This window comes from Portunus trituberculatus, chromosome 41 (assembly GCF_017591435.1).
Source record: "Portunus trituberculatus isolate SZX2019 chromosome 41, ASM1759143v1, whole genome shotgun sequence".
Lineage (NCBI taxonomy): Eukaryota > Metazoa > Arthropoda > Malacostraca > Decapoda > Portunidae > Portunus > Portunus trituberculatus.
The window spans coordinates 10910159-10927904 of record NC_059295.1 but is presented as its reverse complement, the minus strand read 5'-3'; the positions used below and the strand labels follow the sequence as shown (position 1 = coordinate 10927904).

The 17746-nt window shown below is 39.4% G+C and overlaps 1 protein-coding gene across 6 annotated transcripts in view; it reads left to right on the top strand.

Moving 5' to 3' along the window:
- The window catches only part of LOC123516493 (organic cation transporter protein-like), a 95421-nt gene that overhangs the window by 76919 nt on the left and 756 nt on the right, over positions 1 to 17746 (top strand). For 5 of the 6 annotated variants that reach the window (XM_045275863.1, XM_045275867.1, XM_045275868.1 and 2 more), the window contains exons 11-13: positions 14723 to 14907; positions 15250 to 15386; positions 15726 to 17746. The exon at positions 15726 to 17746 is cut by the window's right edge and continues 756 nt beyond it. In XM_045275863.1, the coding sequence (XP_045131798.1) occupies positions 14723 to 14907; positions 15250 to 15386; positions 15726 to 15801 (398 nt within the window). In that variant the 3' untranslated portion in view covers positions 15802 to 17746. Of the gene's footprint in view, positions 1 to 14722; positions 14908 to 15249; positions 15387 to 15725 lie in introns of those variants that run through there. The other variant, XM_045275869.1, reaches the window with a different exon arrangement.

The following is a 17746-nucleotide window of genomic DNA, read 5'->3' as shown; positions in this document are numbered from 1 at the left end:
GTGTTTGTCATACTTGTCGTCTTTGTGTATTATTGCTGCTATTTTTTAGTCACTATATCGCCTTCGAAGAGGAAAGTGGACGCTTCTCTCTTAGGAGAAAAAGAGAGAGAGAGAGAGTGTGACATTTGCTAATATTTTAGACACAAGCGGGACGCATGTAGCTTAACTTTCAAGAGGAAGAGGGGAGGAGGGAAGGAGAGGAAACGAAGGAGGAGAGAGAGAAATTAGAAAATTTGTTGTTTTTGTATTTGTGTGTGTGTGTGTGTGTGTGTGTGTTTTCACGAATGTTACAAAGCGGGACGCATGTAACTTATCTTTCGAGAGGGAGAGGGGGGAGGGAGGGAAGGGAGATGGGGGGAGAGAGAGAGAGAGAGAGAGATGGGAACAGTCTATGTCATTGGGTAATTTTAGACACAAGGCAGGACGCATGTAGCTTATCTTTAGTGATTGGTGGAGACAAGGATGGTGGGAGGAGCACTAGGATTTCAAGGACAGCATACGGCGTGTGTAGTTGGAATCCAACACACTATACGGGACAACTGAACTGAAGAAAGCTCAGAAAAGAAATATGACGCCTACGTAGGCGTCACTGTATATGCTACTGGGGCTTCATGACACCTACATAGGCGTCACCGTATTGAAGAGGTTAAGTGACCATGCACCACTTCTTCTTCTTCTTCTTCTTCTTCTTCTTCTTCTTCTTCTTCTTCTTCTTCTTTGGACCTGTGCTGCTTGGAATCGCTTCCTAGGTCTCTCTCCTTTCACCATCTGCAAAGTTGGTTCCTTATTGACCAGCTCTCAACTAAAAATATTTTCATGTGGCTCACTAATCTATAATCAATGACTTTGTTTCCTGTCAGTCCTAGTACTGTTCTGATCCCTCTGTCTCCCCCCTCTTTTCTCTACTCCCATTCTTCCCTACCTATGATATTTGCTACCTGAGTGTCCAGAGCTTTTCTTTGCTTTCTGTACTTGTTACACTCTACTATAAAATAAGAACATAAGAACATGAAAAAGGAGGGAAGCTGCAAGAGGCCGCCAGGCTTATACGAGGCAGTCTCAGTGTGCTTAATTTACCTAATTCCATCTATCTTCCCCTTCAATGAATTTATCTAACCTTCTTTTAAAGCTCCCTATTGACTCAGCCCTGACTACATGCCCACTGAGACTGTTCCACTCATCAACCACTCTGTTTGAAAACCAGTTCCTTCCCATTTCTTTTCTAAACCTGAATTTTTCAAGCTTAAACCCATTATTTCTGGTTTTGTCCCTGCTACTGATCCTAAGAACTACATTCATGTCCCCTTTGTTAAAACCCTTATACCACTTAAATACTTCTATCAAGTCTCCTCTTAACCTACGTCTCTCTAAGGAATGCAGACTAAGTTTTTTTCAGTCTCTCTTCATAGGGTATATCCTTCATTCCCTGTATCCTTTTAGTCATCCTACTTCGCACTGACTCCAATAGAGCTATGTCCTTCCTGTAATGTGGGGACCAGAATTGTACCGCATAGTCAAGATGTGGCCTGACCAGCGCCAAGTATAATTTTAGTATTACTTCGGGACTCCTGCTTTTAACACTTCTAAAGATGAAACCCAATACTCTATTCGCCTTATTTCTGGCCTCGATACATTGCTTCCTTGTACCAATATCAGAGCTAACTATGACTCTTAGATCTTTCTCATACTTGGAACTTCCTAGTGCCACGTTATCTATTGTGTACCTATTGCTTGGATTATCTCTACCCACGCTCAGCACCCTGCACTTGTTAATATTGAACTACATTAGCCATCTATATGTCCATTCTTTCATCCTATCCAAATCACCCTGCAAAGCCTTGGCATCCGAGTCGGACCTAATTAATCTACCTATCTTTGTGTCGTCCGCAAATTTACTGATATCACTATTAATTCCACTATCCAAGTCGTTGATATATATTAGAAATAATAATGGCCCTAAAACTAAGCCCTGTGGCACCCCACTAACTACTTTTCCCCACTCGGAATTCAAACCATTAATTACTACCCTTTGTTGCCTGTCGTCTAACCACGCTTTAATCCAGCCTAATATTCTACCCTCTATACCGTGTGCTTTAACCTTTTTTAAGAGCCTCTGGTGAGGTACTTTGTCAAAGGCTTTACTGAAATCTAAGTATAGAATGTCATAACTATCACCTTTATCTGCTGCCTCATAAACCTTACTATAAAAGCTCAACAAGTTGGTAAGACACGACTTCCCCTTTGTAATTCCATGTTGTATGTGATTTATCAAGCCGTGTTTGTTTAGGTGTTCCCTAATGTTTTTCGCTATTATTGATTCCATTAGTTTACCCACAACTGAAGTTAAGCTGACAGGCCTGTAATTAGACGTAAGGGTTTTATCTCCCTTCTTAAATATGGGAACCACATTAGCTTCTCTCCACATTATCGGTACCTCACCTGACTCGAGTGACATCCTAAAAAGTGCCACTAAAGGCTCGCTTACAACATCCTTGCATTCCTTTAGAAGCCTTGGATATACTTCATCAGGTCCCAGTGACTTGAATTTCTTTAGTTTATCTATCTCCTGTTCTACCATCGCCTTAGTTATAAGGATATCTGTCAGCTTTTCACTATCCTCTGCCCTAAATATCTCTTCGCTATCTGGGATTTCCTGTGTGTTCTCTTGGGTGAAGACAGTTAAAAAATACTCTTTCATAATTCTACTAATCTCTTCCGCAGAACTAGCCATTTCACCATTTGTTGTCCTTACGGGACCTATTTCTTCTCTGCTTTTCGTCTTTGTCAGTGCCAGGTTGGAGGTTCTATATCTAGCTAAAGGAGGAGCATGTCAGCAATCACTTTAGACTAGATAACTGGGGAGATTCTACTCAATCCAAGATCTAAGGAATTATAAAACACACTTGAAAGTTGAATATAAATTATTAAGACAACACAAATACACCACAAAAACAAAAGGTAGCAGGAACAGCCACACCCACTCGGCCAGGAACCTCAGGTTTTGCCTCCCTAGGTTGTCTTGACATGTAGAGTGACCCTCGAAGAGGTTGCCGTGGAACATGTACAGTTGATGGAAGGAAGGTACCTGTCCCACACGAAGTTCGTCAGCAGGAGCGCTAGAATACACCCTAGACCGGGGGTGTGGGTGGGGTGAAGGAAGGCTTGAGGCGAGAATGCTGGCTGCCCAATCCATGCAACTCGCTCGGGCCGAGAGAGGGAGTGATAGACACTCAAGGTCTTCTTCAGGTGAAGGCTGGGCGCTCTCTGCCAGACTATCAGGAGTGGTGGCAGACGTTGACTCGTATAGACCTGTAGGAAGAAGGTACTGACAAGGAGGAAGGAGGCGACAACATGACTGACCCCCTAAACCAAACTCGAGCTTCGAACTACTGTTTCGAAAAAAGACAATAACTGTAATAGTGTAAAAGGGGCAGGTAATTTCCTTTACCTGTTAATGCGAAAGGGAGTGGGTGTGTGTGCGTGTGTGTGTGTGTGCGTGTGCGTGTACAACAATGTGTTTAGACATAACAAGGGTAGTTAGGTATTTTGGCCCTTATAGTCTTATATAATTAAAAAAATCCATTAGGGTTCATCTTTGCTTGGCTGGCTGCCCTCAACTCATATTCACTTTTAGCTTTCCTCGTTACCCTCTTAACTGATCTTACTAATTCATAGTATAGTGGCCTTAAAGCTTCATCTCCTGCCTTTAGCCTCTTATATGAGGCATCTAGAGCCAGAGTAACGTAAGCGACACTCTGGCCGAAATATTAATTTTTATTTCATTGTCTTTCCCCACCTTCCTACTCTGGCGGGAAGCAGAGTAGAAGTCAGAATGGACAACATAATAGGGTCAAAAATCCTCCCAAATGCAGTTATCTGTAGATCCTTGTGTCACTCTCGAAGCAAGTGGATGAGCGGCTGGTGCCATAGTGAAGTAACTCCAGCCTAGCAGCCAGCAAGCCAATCATAGTCCGTGCTGCGTGTCACGTGACAGCAGCCTGCCTCCCGCACACCTCAAACACACAGACGCTCTCCACCACTGAATGACATCTGCGCTCTTTTTTTTTTTTTATGCTAATACGAAGCTTTCATCCTTTTGGCAGACAACAACATTCCCCTGAGCAGCCAGAACTCTCTAGAGGATGAAAAAGGGTGCATAATCCTGTAGAGTGGAAGAAAAACTTAGCTAAAAGACGAAGGAATATGGGAGAAGCATACGTGAGCAGGTCTACTGGCCGCCAAGTACAGGCGCGAGTAATGGGGCCTCCCTGTGCTGATGGCTACTATGATAAAATTACGTTGCCCATAGCCACAGTGTTGCACAGGGAATTTTGGGCCATAGGTAATTTTGCACTACAGAATGCCTAAATACAGAGGCACGTGTGTAAAAAGCCTGTCAAGTGTCGCCGCCCTGTGTAAGAACCCAACGAAGCTAGACGGAGGAGTTGCACCCTAGAGTACACACTTGCATACGCTGACCAAACCTACACCGTTTGCAAAAAGGGTTTCCTTGGCATTTTGGCTGTAAGTGAAACCCATGTTAGAACAGCCTTGAAAGCTGTCACAACCACAGGTTCTCCAAGGGAATACAAACATGGCAAACACACTCCTGTTAATATCATTAGTGATGCACAGCTTGAGAGAGCTATGCAACACATACACAGCTTCCCAAGTATAACTAGCCACTACACACAAGCTAAGTCTCCTCACATGCGGTACCTTGAGAGTAGCCTAAACAGGACGAAAATGTACAGGCTATACACTGAATGGATGGATTTGGAGTACCCAGGAGAACAAGTTGTGAGGGAAAGCTACTATATCAAAGTTTTCAACACAAAATTTCGACTTGGTTCCACGCCTCCTAGAACAGACACCTGCTCCCGGTGTGACCAATACAATGCACAGCTGATTAGCGCCACAGAAGAAGATAAGGCCAGAATACAGGAAGAGTATGAGGCTCACAAAGATATGGCATGAAAAGGGCAATATATCTTAAAGGAATTAGCAGCTAATGATGACGGAGATTGCCGCGTCATCTGCTTTGACCTACAGCAAACCCTCCCTGTGCCTTCATAAACCAAGAGACTAACGGATGTTGTCCTGCAGGATGACCATCAATATTACCAATAGCAGAGATGGTTGAACGGATTGTATACTGTATCTCCGACCTGTGCTGCATTGATATTGTAACAAAAGGTGATCCAACAGGATACTCACATGTGGCTGAAACGGATCAGTTTCCCTTCGGAGGCAAAACAACAACCAGCTGCTGATATGCGGCCCATATTGTGCCCTAGGACTAGTTCTCCAGGAACGAAGGAAAAACTGGGCAACCTCCTGCGAAAGACCACGACGCATGAATGCTGCCTGGAGAGCACCATCGCTGTCAAAACCAACCTCCGAGCTCGAGGGTGTGTTAGAGTTGGTTGTTGAGGGAGAAACAGAGGACAGTGTGGAACCAAAACTGGATCGGCTGCCATCAACTGAAGGGCCATTGGAAACCACACTTGTGTCGGCCAGAGTGGAAGAATCATCAGAGCTGTCGCTTTGTCGTCCTGTAGTTTCCGGAGAACTCTGGAGACAATGCTGAAAGGTGGAAATGCATATAAGCTCTTACCATCCCAATCCAAGGTGAAGTCATTAGTGCACATAGCAGATGGGTCTGGCTTCCAGGAGACATAGGCAGGCAATTGAGCATTTAAGTGAGTGGCAAAAGATCGATAACTGGAGTATAAAAAAGCTGACAAATTCTGTTAAAAATATTGGGTTGTAACATCCACTCACCATCCATCCTACTAACTCTGGACTCCACATCAGCTGTCACATTGTACAAACCCTGTATATGCTGTGCTGACATGGTAATATTCCTAGATACAGCCCACTCATAAATCAGCACTGTAAGGGCATGAAGATTAGGTCTTGTACTCCCACAACGATCCATACAAGTAACTGCAGTAGTGTTGTCAGAATGGAGCCGAATATGGGAGCCAGACATATCCCTACATGGGACTGCAAGCCCAACAGAATGGCCTTCAACTCTAGGATGTTTATATGATCCAGCTCCTTCTGGGCCCAGTGACCTCCAATTATGACATGTCCCATTGAAGCGCCCCAACCAGTCAGACAGGCATCTGTAAACAACTCACAATCTGGGGAAGAAGAGAGGAGAGACTTCTCCTGAAAGTCTATATTGGCCACCCACCAAGCGACCAAATGTTGGGCATGACAATCCAAAGTAATAAACTTGTCAAAATCACCACAGGATCGGGCGAGATCCTGGTCTTGAATCAACTCCAGGTACCTGTAACGGAGAGGAGCTAACTCTACTGCAGGTGCAGAGGCCACTGTCAAACCAATAAAAGATGATAAGTCCCGTAAAGTGACATTACCCTTAAGTAGCAGCAAGCCTTGTTCCTTAATGCGCTCCTTCCTACAAGATGTTAAGATGGTAGTCATGGCGACAGAGTCCAACACCACACCAAGGAACGTAACCTTCTTTGTAAGCTCCAGAACCGACTTCCGCACATTGACAGTGAGACCCAGAAATGCAAGGCATAGCTGATCTGAACCTGTAAAATCTCTACTGATGAAGCAATGAAAAGACAGTCATCCAAATAACATAACACTACCATCCCAAGGGATCGCGGGTGGGAAAAGACAGGTTTCATTAACTTTGTAAAAATGCTAGGGGCAGAAGATAATCCCTGCGGGAGGCAAGTAAATCTGTAATAACGGCCCTTCCACATAAACTGTAGCCATTTCCTGTCCTCAGGCCTAACATAAATGGAGTAATAAGCATCCTTAAAATCCACTGTAACAAAGAAACAGTTAGGGTAAATAAAGGGTATGACATCCTTCAATGTATCCATCTTAAAATGTAAGTAAGGTACATGAAAATTAAGGCGTGTTGTCTTTCCCCATGATATTTGTTTCCACTCCTCTGTTGCCTGCTATAATGGATATCATATCTTAGTATTCATATACACGGTATTTCATTAGTAATTCACTATCACTCACTGCCACGGAGTCGAGGTTATCCTTATGGCATGAGCATATATAAATACTAAGATATGATATCCATTATAGCAGGCAATAGAGGAATGGAAACAAATATCATGGGGAAAGACAACACGCCAAACTAAAAGGGTCACAAGAAGAAGAAGAAGCGGCCGAGTGACCGCGAGTCTCCCGCTTCGTCTGTGGCTGATCTCATCTCTGCTTTATTTTTTGGTATTCCATGTAAGATTTCACATTATGCATTACAAAACAATCCTTTCTTGGGGGCAAGGTTTGTAAAAAGCTAATAGAAATGTTATTATTTTGTGAACATAAATGCATATATAAGACAGTAACACCACCTCCAGAGGTGGTGTTCCCAGCAACCTTGTCACGGTCCCTCCAAGCGTTCATGGATGCCATTTCGCTGCAGGAGGTTGCTCTGACGTTAAAGAATCTTGGATCCAGCTCCAGGAGCGGTAGAGACAGAGGCGAAGAGCCAACCAATGACAGCGAAGCTACCGCGTTTGGTCCCTCACCCGGCAAATTCAAACCCAGAAAATTCGCTAAAACGGATGTGGTTGTACGTTATTGTGGACTTTTTGGTCTAACTTTATATAGTAGGTTAGACGAACGTTCGTTAAGCGGAGTATTACTGTACAGAGGAGATTCAATACTCAAATATCTTAATAGATAAACTTTTCAATACTCTAATGCAAAAGTTCGATTTAACACTCGAAAAAATACCTGATAGTCGAACGTCCACACACATGGTTGTAAACAAAGGCATCCTGGCCTCTCCCTCCTCTCCTCCACCAGTTGTGCTGCCGCAGCTATCAGAATAACATTCTCTTATCCATAGTCTTTCATTTATAAACTTACATTGACACTAAAGACTTATCAGTGGTGAAAATAGAGGAAAACCCCACATAACGAACATTTACACAACGAATTTTCGCCACAATGAATGTTTTGTTTCATTACCCTTAAATCACATGAACACCAAACCCCACTATAACCAAATTTTTATTGGAGAAATTTTGGCTGAGTTTGAAAACGCTGCCGAATCACCACCACCACCATTCACTGCCGTGTCCAAATTCAACGCGTTCGGATTTTTTTTTTTTTTTTTTTTTTTTTACAATTTGCGAATTTTCACATAACAAAAACTTTTTTGGAACCTAACTCATTCGTTATGCTGGGTATGTCTGTACCTGGTAATCGAACTGCCGCACACATGATTGTAAACAAAGTTCTGGCTTCTCTCTCCCTGCCGCTGCCATTGTCCCATTCTGATACCGATATTACTGGTAATACAAATCAAAATACCAGATACCAGTGCGCATCCCATACTCTTCAAGTATACCTACAGGTGCTATAGGCTATATAAAAAAAAAAAAAGACGAGCAAAAGATATAGGGGCATGTATATACTACTTTGACTTCAAATACTCAATATAACTCATCCTTTCTCATGAATATATTCCTTGGTCAAGAGATTTCTGAATGGAGTAATGTTTGATGGCAGGTCATCATTCATTTGATACTACTTTCATCACAACCAATATTTTCAGCAACTATTCCTATGAAAATGTTTGAGTCTTATTGGCAGAAATGCAAGTATCTTTACTGGTTTCCTTCCAAGATAGGAACTTGACGGGTAGCCTAGTCTGTAAAAACTTGTATGTATTTTTTAAGTATCATATCTCCCTCTTCCACACTGAATATCCTTGGTCTGTCCTTTACTCATAATCTTAACTGGAAACTTCACATCTCATCTCTTGTTAAAACAACCTCAATGATGTTAGGTGTTCTGCGACGTCATTGCCAGTTTTTCTCGACCCTCCAACTGCTAACTCTGTACAAGGGCCTTATCCGTCCTTGTATGGAGTATTCTTTGCATGTTTAGGGGATTCCACTCTCACAGTTTTATTAGAAAGGGTGGAATCAAAAGCTTTTTGTCTCATCAACCCTCCTCCACTGACTGACTGTCTTCAACCTCTTTCTCACCGCCGAAATGTTGCATCTCTTTCTATCTTTTATCGCTATTTTCATGTTAACTGCATGCCTCCTCTCCTCCTGCAGCCTCGCTGCACGAGGCTTTCTTCTTCATCTCATCCCTATTCTATCCAACTCTCTAACCAGTATTCTCATTCATACCTTTCTTTGGTAAACTCTGGAACTCTCTGCCTGCTTCTGTATTTCCATCTTCCTATGACTTGACATCTTTTAAGAGAGAGTTTTCAAGACATTTGTCCCTGTTTTCTGGCTAATTCCTTTCTAATCTTTTAGGGAACTTGCAGTTTAAGTGGGATTTTTTTGTTTTTTGCAATATTTTGTTGCCCATAACACGTTTCCCTCTTACATAAAGAAAAGTAAAATAAAATAAAGTTGGAGGATATAAAGGATGCACACTTTAAAAAAAATTTCTACATGTACTTTTCACATTCATATAAGATTACACTGCTCATTCCAATCCCTACCTTATTTCATTCTAATTCCTATTCATGTTGTCAATATAATTATTCCAGCAGCTTTCATATGAGTCCTGTATTTATTTAATCTCTATCTTTCTCTTTTCAAAATTTGTGTATCCAACCTTCTCTTTTTTATTACATTCATATTGATTTTCATCAAGGCCTATCCCAAATAGAATATCCCTACTTCAAGGGCAAGGTGGCACCATCATTTTCTTTATAGCTATGTTATCCTTCCCACAAAGTGACAAAGGAAGCCTCTGAAAGCTGGCAAGGGTAGCACAAAGCTCTTCCAAAAGAGATATGAACCATCAAATTGTCTTTTAAAAGGCAATCTAATTCAATGTACGGGTATTATAAGTACAGTTAAGATAAAGTTCACTAAAAATATAAATGAACTCAAAGTAGCCAAGATTATGCTGCAACTCAAGGGCGGATCTAGGGGGCGGCTACTTGGGCTCAAGCCCTGAATGTTTTCCCAAGAGCCCCAGATCTGATCTGGGATCTAAGGAAAAGAGTAGTCTGAGTGTAATGTGCAGTACTGGAGTTTACCAGAGAGAGGCAGCATGCATGGGAAAACAATCTATGTAGCCTGCCTGCAGGGTTGCCAGACTGATTTTGCTGATCATACCAGATCACAGGAAGAAAACGTACCAAATCTTAACAAAACATAACAACATCTAAAATATACCTAATTATAAGGAACATAATTATTTTCTTACCTTTGATTAAAGTTGTAAATCCTCTTCTCCCCAAGTGTCCTCCCAACACACACACACACACACACACACACACACACACACACACACACACACACACACACACACACACACACACACATACACACACAACAACAACAAATTTAACTAAAAATTATAAAGGCAAGAGACTAAAAATGATGTATACGAACATAGATGAGGTTTTATCAAGTAAACTAGAATTAAGAGATTACATAAAGAAAGAAAATCCAGATATTGTATGCCTGGCTGAAACAAAACTAAATGAGGAAATCAAAATAGTCTTGGATAATAGGTATAATGTATGGAGAAGAGACAGAAAAGGTAAAGGAGGAGGAGGAGTCATGATAATGTTAAGGAAGGAGATAGTGATAAACAAAGTGGAATGTGGGGAAGGAAAAGCAGAAGTATTGTATGTTAAGATGCATATTAATAAAAAAGATTTAACAATTATTGTAACATATGTGCCACCAAAAACAAATTCATGGACCAATCAAGAATATAAAGACATGATAGATGACACAATAAGGAGTCTAACGAGAATCGTTAAAGAAAGGAAAAAAGTTATATTAGTAGGAGATTTCAACTGTAAAGAAGTGGACTGGGAAAATTATGAAAGTGGTATGGAGGAAGAAGCCTGGGGAGAAAGATTCTTGAATCTAATGATAGACAATATGATGGACCAGAGAGTAAAGGAATGCACAAGATTCAGAGGAAACGACGAGCCCACGAGATTGGACCTAGTTTTTACAAGGGGTATACAAATGAATGATGATATAAGATATAAGTGCCCATTGGGAAAGAGTGACCATGTAATATTAGAAATAGATTTAGAAGAGGGAAAGGAAGATAGAAACGATTCAAACAAAGGAGACCGATTAAACTACAGAAAGGCTGATATTGAGAATCTCAGGAACTATTTTAAAAAACGTAAACTGGGAGGAGATGGAAAACTCAGAGACGATGCAAGAGAAGTATAACTTATTTTTGGAAATATATAAAACAGGAGTCAGGGAATATGTCCTGAAATATAGACCTAAAGAAGAAGGAAAGAAAGATTGGTTTAACGCAAGGTGTGCTAGGGTAAAGGAGAAAAGAGATGGAGCATGGAAAAGGTGGAGGAGAAATAGAAATCCAACAAATAAGGAAAACTTTAAGGCAGCGAGAAATGAATATGCTAAGGTGAGGAAGGAAGAGGAAAAGAACTTTGAAAAGGACATTGTCGAAAAATGTAAGGAGCAACCAAAATTGTTCTATAGATTCATAAATGGAAAAATTAGACAAAGAGAAACAATAGAAAGGTTAAAAGGAGAGAACTGGATGGTGGAAGACCCAAAAAGTATGGCAGAACTATTAAATAATAAATTCCAGGAGGTCTTTACTAAGGAATCCAAATTTGAAAGGCCACAGGGTAATAGAGACAGTCTATATGAAAGAGATTAAAGTAACCAAGCTTGAAATAAAAGAGTTAATGAAGGAACTGGATGAAGACAAGGCAATGGGACCAGATGAAGTCTCAGGCAGAATACTGAAAGAATGTAGGGAAGAACTAGCAAGTCCTATATACAACATCATAAAATGCTCAATAGAAAATGGAACAGTACCAGTAGAATGGAAAAGAGCTGAGGTGGTTCCCATATATAAGAGTGGAAGGAAGGAAGAACCTTTAAATTACAGACCGGTATCACTAACTAGTGTAATATGCAAGATGTGTGAAAGAATAATAAAGAAACAATGGATCGAGTTCCTTGAAGACAACAAATTAATATCAAATAGCCAATTTGGTTTTAGAAAAGACAGTCTTGTGTAACTAATTTATTGAGTTTCTATTCTAGAATAGTTGATAGAGTACAAGAGAGAGAGGATGGGTTGACTGTATTTATTTGGATTTAAAAAAGGCGTTTGACAAAGTGCCACATGCAAGATTACTATGGAAGTTAGAGGAGAAGGGTGGCTTAAAAGGAAGCACATTGAGATGGATAGAAAATTATTTGAGGGAGAGAAATAAGGACGGTAGTTAAAGATATGAAGTCCAAGTGGAGAGCAGTAGAAAGCGGAGTGCCACAGGGTCAGTATTGGCACCAATACTTTTCCTCATTTATATTAACGACATGCCAGAAGGAGTGAACAGCTACATAAATCTGTTTGCAGATGATACGAAACTGTGCAGAGTTATAAAGCAAAAGAGGATTGTGAAATACTGCAAGAAGACCTAAATAAGATCTGGGAATGGAGTAAAAGTGGGAAATGGAATTCAATGTGAACAAAAGCCATGTCATGGAAATGGGAAAGAGTGAAAGACGACCTGTGGGAATCTATAAGATGGGAGATGGAGTAGAACTGGAGAAAGTAAAAAGGAAAAGGACTTAGGAGTGACAATGGAAGAAAACAATCAACCAGTAAGCCATATTGATAGAATTTTTAGAGAAACATATAATTTGCTAAGGAATATTGGAGTAGCATTTCACTACATGGACAAAGAAATGATGAAGAAATTGATAAGTACTATAATAAGACCCAGATTGGAATATGCAGGAGTAGTGTGGACCCCTCATAAAAGAAACACATAAGGAAATTGGAGAGACTACAAAAATGGCTACAAGAATGGTTCCAGAATTTGAAGGATGACATATGAGGAGAGACTAAAGGCTATGGATCTACCAACCCTGGAACAAAGAAGGGAGAGAGGAGACCTGATACAAGTTTTTAAATTGATCAACGGAATGGACCAAGTGGATAATGAGAAACTGATCCTGAGAGAAGAATATAACATCCGAAGCACAAGATCGCATAGTAAAAAGCTGAGAAAAGGAAGATGTCTGAGAGATGTTAAAAAATATAGTTTCCCACAAAGATGTATTGAGACGTGGAACAGTTTAAATGAAGAAGTACTGTCTGCAACGAGTGTGCATACTTTTAAAGTAAGATTGGATAAGTGTAGATATGGAGACGGGTCCACACGAGCATAAATTTAGCCCAGGCCCTGTAAAACTACAACTAGGTAAATACACACACACACACACACACACACCAGTGGATGGAGAAGTCAACAAAGTACAGGGGGGAAGAAGAACCATCATTGCTTAACCCAGTTTTCACAAAGAAACCAGACCCCCTCCAATCATACAACAACTTAGTCCAATAGGGAGAAGTGATCACATGACATTAGAGATGCAAATTCTGGAGGAAGAAGAGATAAGTTACAGAGAGGACTATAAAGGAGAGATTAAATTATGCAAGAGCGGATTTTGAAAAGTTAAGGATCTATTTTGCTGATATTGAGTGGAGTAATATTATATACAGAAAGAAAGTACAAGGGAAATATGATATATTCTTACAGAAATATAATGAAGAAGTAAAAAAGTTTGTACCTGTTTATAGAGTTCAGAAACAAATACATGCTTAGTACAATGCTAGATGTATACAAGCAAAAAAGGCAAAAGATAAAGCATGGAAGAAACTTATAAAGCAGAGAAATTACTATAACAGATGGCAGTACAAAGATGCCAGAAATTAATATACAGTAATACTTCGATATACGAACGCTCCAACATATGATTTTTTATATATACGATGAAAATTTCATATAATTTACGGCTCAAAATACAAAGATATTTTTAAGATACGAATAGCCATCAGTAGGTGGCGCAGTGATTACTCAGCTACCTGCATCCACCCGAACATTCAGTTCGCGTTGTGTATTATTGTTCATCCTTTGTGCATGTATGTGTCTGTGCTCCTCAGCAGTGTGTATTTTTTCTTAAGTTTTTATGAACTCAAGACCTCATGATCATGGGTTCCAAAAGTAAAAATAAGAAGGCTGAAAAGAAGAAACTTAAAAGAGAACACAAGATAATTGCAAAATATGAACGTGGTGTGCGTATCTGTGACTTGGCCCTGTGCGCTAACGCTAGTAGTAACTGTAAAGTCAAACCATTGTTGATGTATCATTCTGAGAACCCCAGGGCCTTTAAAGCACATAAGGTGTTAAAAGAGAAACACACACACATACATACATCATTAAAGGATCTGAATTCTGAAATCTTCTCCATATTTTTTGTCCCCTTTGAATTGGTGGTAAGTTGAAGCAAAAAAAATTATAATTTCTGTGTGCATGGCAGGAAAAAAAAAAAAAATCAGTCTGCACCCTCAGGGCTAAGCCCCAGATCACCCAGAATCCTAGATCTGCCCCTGCTGCAACTGCTTACAGCACACACCTTATTTGCTGTACCAGACAGTGTACTAAAAATATTAACATACCCTTTCTGGGATAGACAGGCCTATTGCTGTCTTTTTTTTTTTCTCAGGATTTCTGCAGTGGCTCATTGGTTACAGTACTGATACTGTCTATAACAATAATATTGTAGAATTATGATACCCATTATATACCATTTAGTTGTAGTAGTAACTTTTTTCCTCTCTCTCTCTCTCTCTCTCTCTCTCTCTCTCTCTCTCTCTCTCTCTCTCTCTCTCTCTCTCTCTCTCTCTCTCTCTCTCTCTCTCTCTTTCACAGAGTACAACACCGATTATTTGCTGGTTTTGACACTTATGGGCAAATGTTTCATCACTTCTAGCTTTGGAATAATCTATGTGTTCACTCCGGAGATGTGCCCTACTAGTGTCCGCAGCACAATATTGGGCATGTGTTCCACCTTTTCCCGCATAGGAAGTATGCTTGCACCTTTTTCCAAACAGCTGGTAAGTACATGCTAGAAGATCAGACTTTATATTTTGATGTACATTAAGAAATTCTTTAAAACATTTTATTCTAAACATTTAGTATTTTCTCTCTCTCTCTCTCTCTCTCTCTCTCTCTCTCTCTCTCTCTCTCTCTCTCTCTCTCTCTCTCTCTCTCTCTCATATGGTCCAACAATTTTTTTTAATGATTTATACTTCAACCTAACTCGTATTCTCAGAAATCATCTTGATACATTTTAGTGACCATTATTTCTAATTGCTGTTGGAGCATTCTCCAGAAAGTGCCACTTGTAAATGTTTAGAATTTGGCCATATATTTTTCTTCATGACATGTAATTTCAGGAACTTGTATATGGACCACTACCCTTGCTCTTGTTTGGAGGGTTGTCTCTAGTGGCAGTAACTTTGATCTTGGTGATGCCTGAGACACATAAAACTGAACTACCTGACACTATAGAAGAGGCACTCAACTTAGGAAGGTCTGTTATTCAGTATATTGTGTAGTTATAGCAACTGTGTTTTTTATCATACATATATACACATGCTGAATGACTATGCAGAAACTCAAATGTTTGAAGTTGTTTTGATATGAAAAAGAAGTACAGTATGTAGATGAAGGAATGAAATACTACATAGAACATTAAAATTGAAAATAAAATATAATACCACTTTAAAGAGAGTGCTTCCTAATTATAGGATCAAGTAAATATAAAAGTATAAATGAAGAGAGATTCCTAATTACATCTTCAAAGCATGTTACTCTTTGTTGTTGTTTTATGTAATTTACTATATAATCTCATAATAAAAACTTCTTACAGAACCCAAATTGTGCAACTTCCAGTAGAGGAGGAGGAGGAACAACACCTTCTAGCTGAAGACCAAGAAGTAATATGAATCTGACTAAAGCAAAAACTTTTACATAAGCCAAAGAAGTAGACCAGCTATATTTTTACTATGAAAATGTTTTATAAACAAATGTACTATATATTATCCTCAGATTTTATTTTATGTTTTTGTTTATTTATTTATATGTAGTAACCCTCCAGACTTCAAACTCCTCAGGCCTAGTACAATTCAGTCTCCAATAAAAAAAAATCTTTAAATAATGTCACCAGAGGTCAACCAAAAATTGAACTTTGACTGGCCAACAGAGCTCAAGAAGTATCGGTTGCATGTCTCTGTTTTGGTCAGGCATAGTCACCATGGTTAAGTTGATCATCAGTACCATAATTAAAAACAAAGATGTTATCAAAGCAACCGATCTTGCCAAACAATCTTTTTAGTGTCTAATCAAAGACTCCATCACTGGAGTCCAAACTGGTTGGGACCGCAAGGTTTGTTGTGGTCTATATGTAGGGTGATGTAGGCAAACACCAACCTATTAGTTGAAAAGCCTGCATAAAATTCCATTTTGTACCTGAGAGAATGCAAACTGTGATCAAAACAAATAACACAACATGGCTCACCTATGGTATATGCATAAATCCTCAATTCAGAAAATAAATGTCATATTTTGCACTTCAAAATTTTTTGGGACTTCAGTCAGTGTTCCCCCAATGCGGGGGAATCTGTTGCTTGCATGTTGTTCACTGAAGATTGGCATTATGTTGATGGTGAGAGCATTTGGTCGGTGTTTACCTACATCACCCTATATGTAACTATGTACCAGTAATTCCCTCACCACCATTTATGTGTGCTATAAAACTCACCACCACAAGATGAATAAATGCAATTTTAGTTCAATTTTTATTTACTTAGGTAAGAAGCTGAGGTGTTGGAACAGATTAAAATTATTTACACATTTCCTTTGGGGAAAACAGTTTCAGATCTCGACTAATTTAGTCCTGGAACAGCCTAATGGAATGCATTGTGCTCAAGGACTGAGGGTCCACTGTATTGAATTTAATTTATTTTTTTATTTATTTATTGTTTTTAAAAATTTTTCCATGTAAAGGGAAAAGATTATATTGATTTGAATTCCTTAATTAGAACAGGACAGGATATTCAAGAAATGAAAACTGTGACACTATTAGGTGTCATGTAGTAGGTTCAAGTTTGATAAAGTTAGACTAGTAAGGGAACTAAGCAGACTAAAAGATAACTGAAATATACTCAGTAAGGTTGTTAATGCCACATCTGAAGGAGATTCTAAAGAAGATTAGATAGGTAGATTTATATATAAGAATAATCAGTAGGGATATACATATGTTTCATACAGTGACTGCCGCATGTAAGTTTACTAATTGGCAAATCTGTTGCTTTTTGCATCCAACTTTGTCTAGAATTTTTTGCATACACAATCTCATCAAATCCTTTCCAAGCTGTTATACTTCTATATGGGATACCATGTTTCCTGAAATGTCTTCTGGATGTACTCCTTTTTAGTTTCTTATTATGTCCTCTTCTATCACTTTTCTTATCGCTAAATCTTCTCTATCAATCATCTCCATTCCCTCTTGGATTCTGTACATAGCTATTAAATCTCCTCTCTGGTTACTTTTTCCACCGTTACCAATACCACTTACCTCAATATATCTTCATATAGGAGATTGCTTAGTCTTGTTGTTATTTTTGTTGCTGGTCTCTGTATCCTTTCCAATTTTCTACTTTCTTTCTTCAGTCTTGGTGACCATAATATTACTGCATATTGTAGTCTTGGTCTTTTCATCAATGTTATTAATTTCTTGATCACATCTTCATCCAGGTATGTGAAGGTTATTCTTATATTTCTGAATAAGTTATTTGGTTTATTCATTTCTTTGCTGATAACTATTTGTCATAATATTTACTTTCTCTCTCTCTCTCTCTCTCTCTCTCTCTCTCTCTCTCTCTCTCTCTC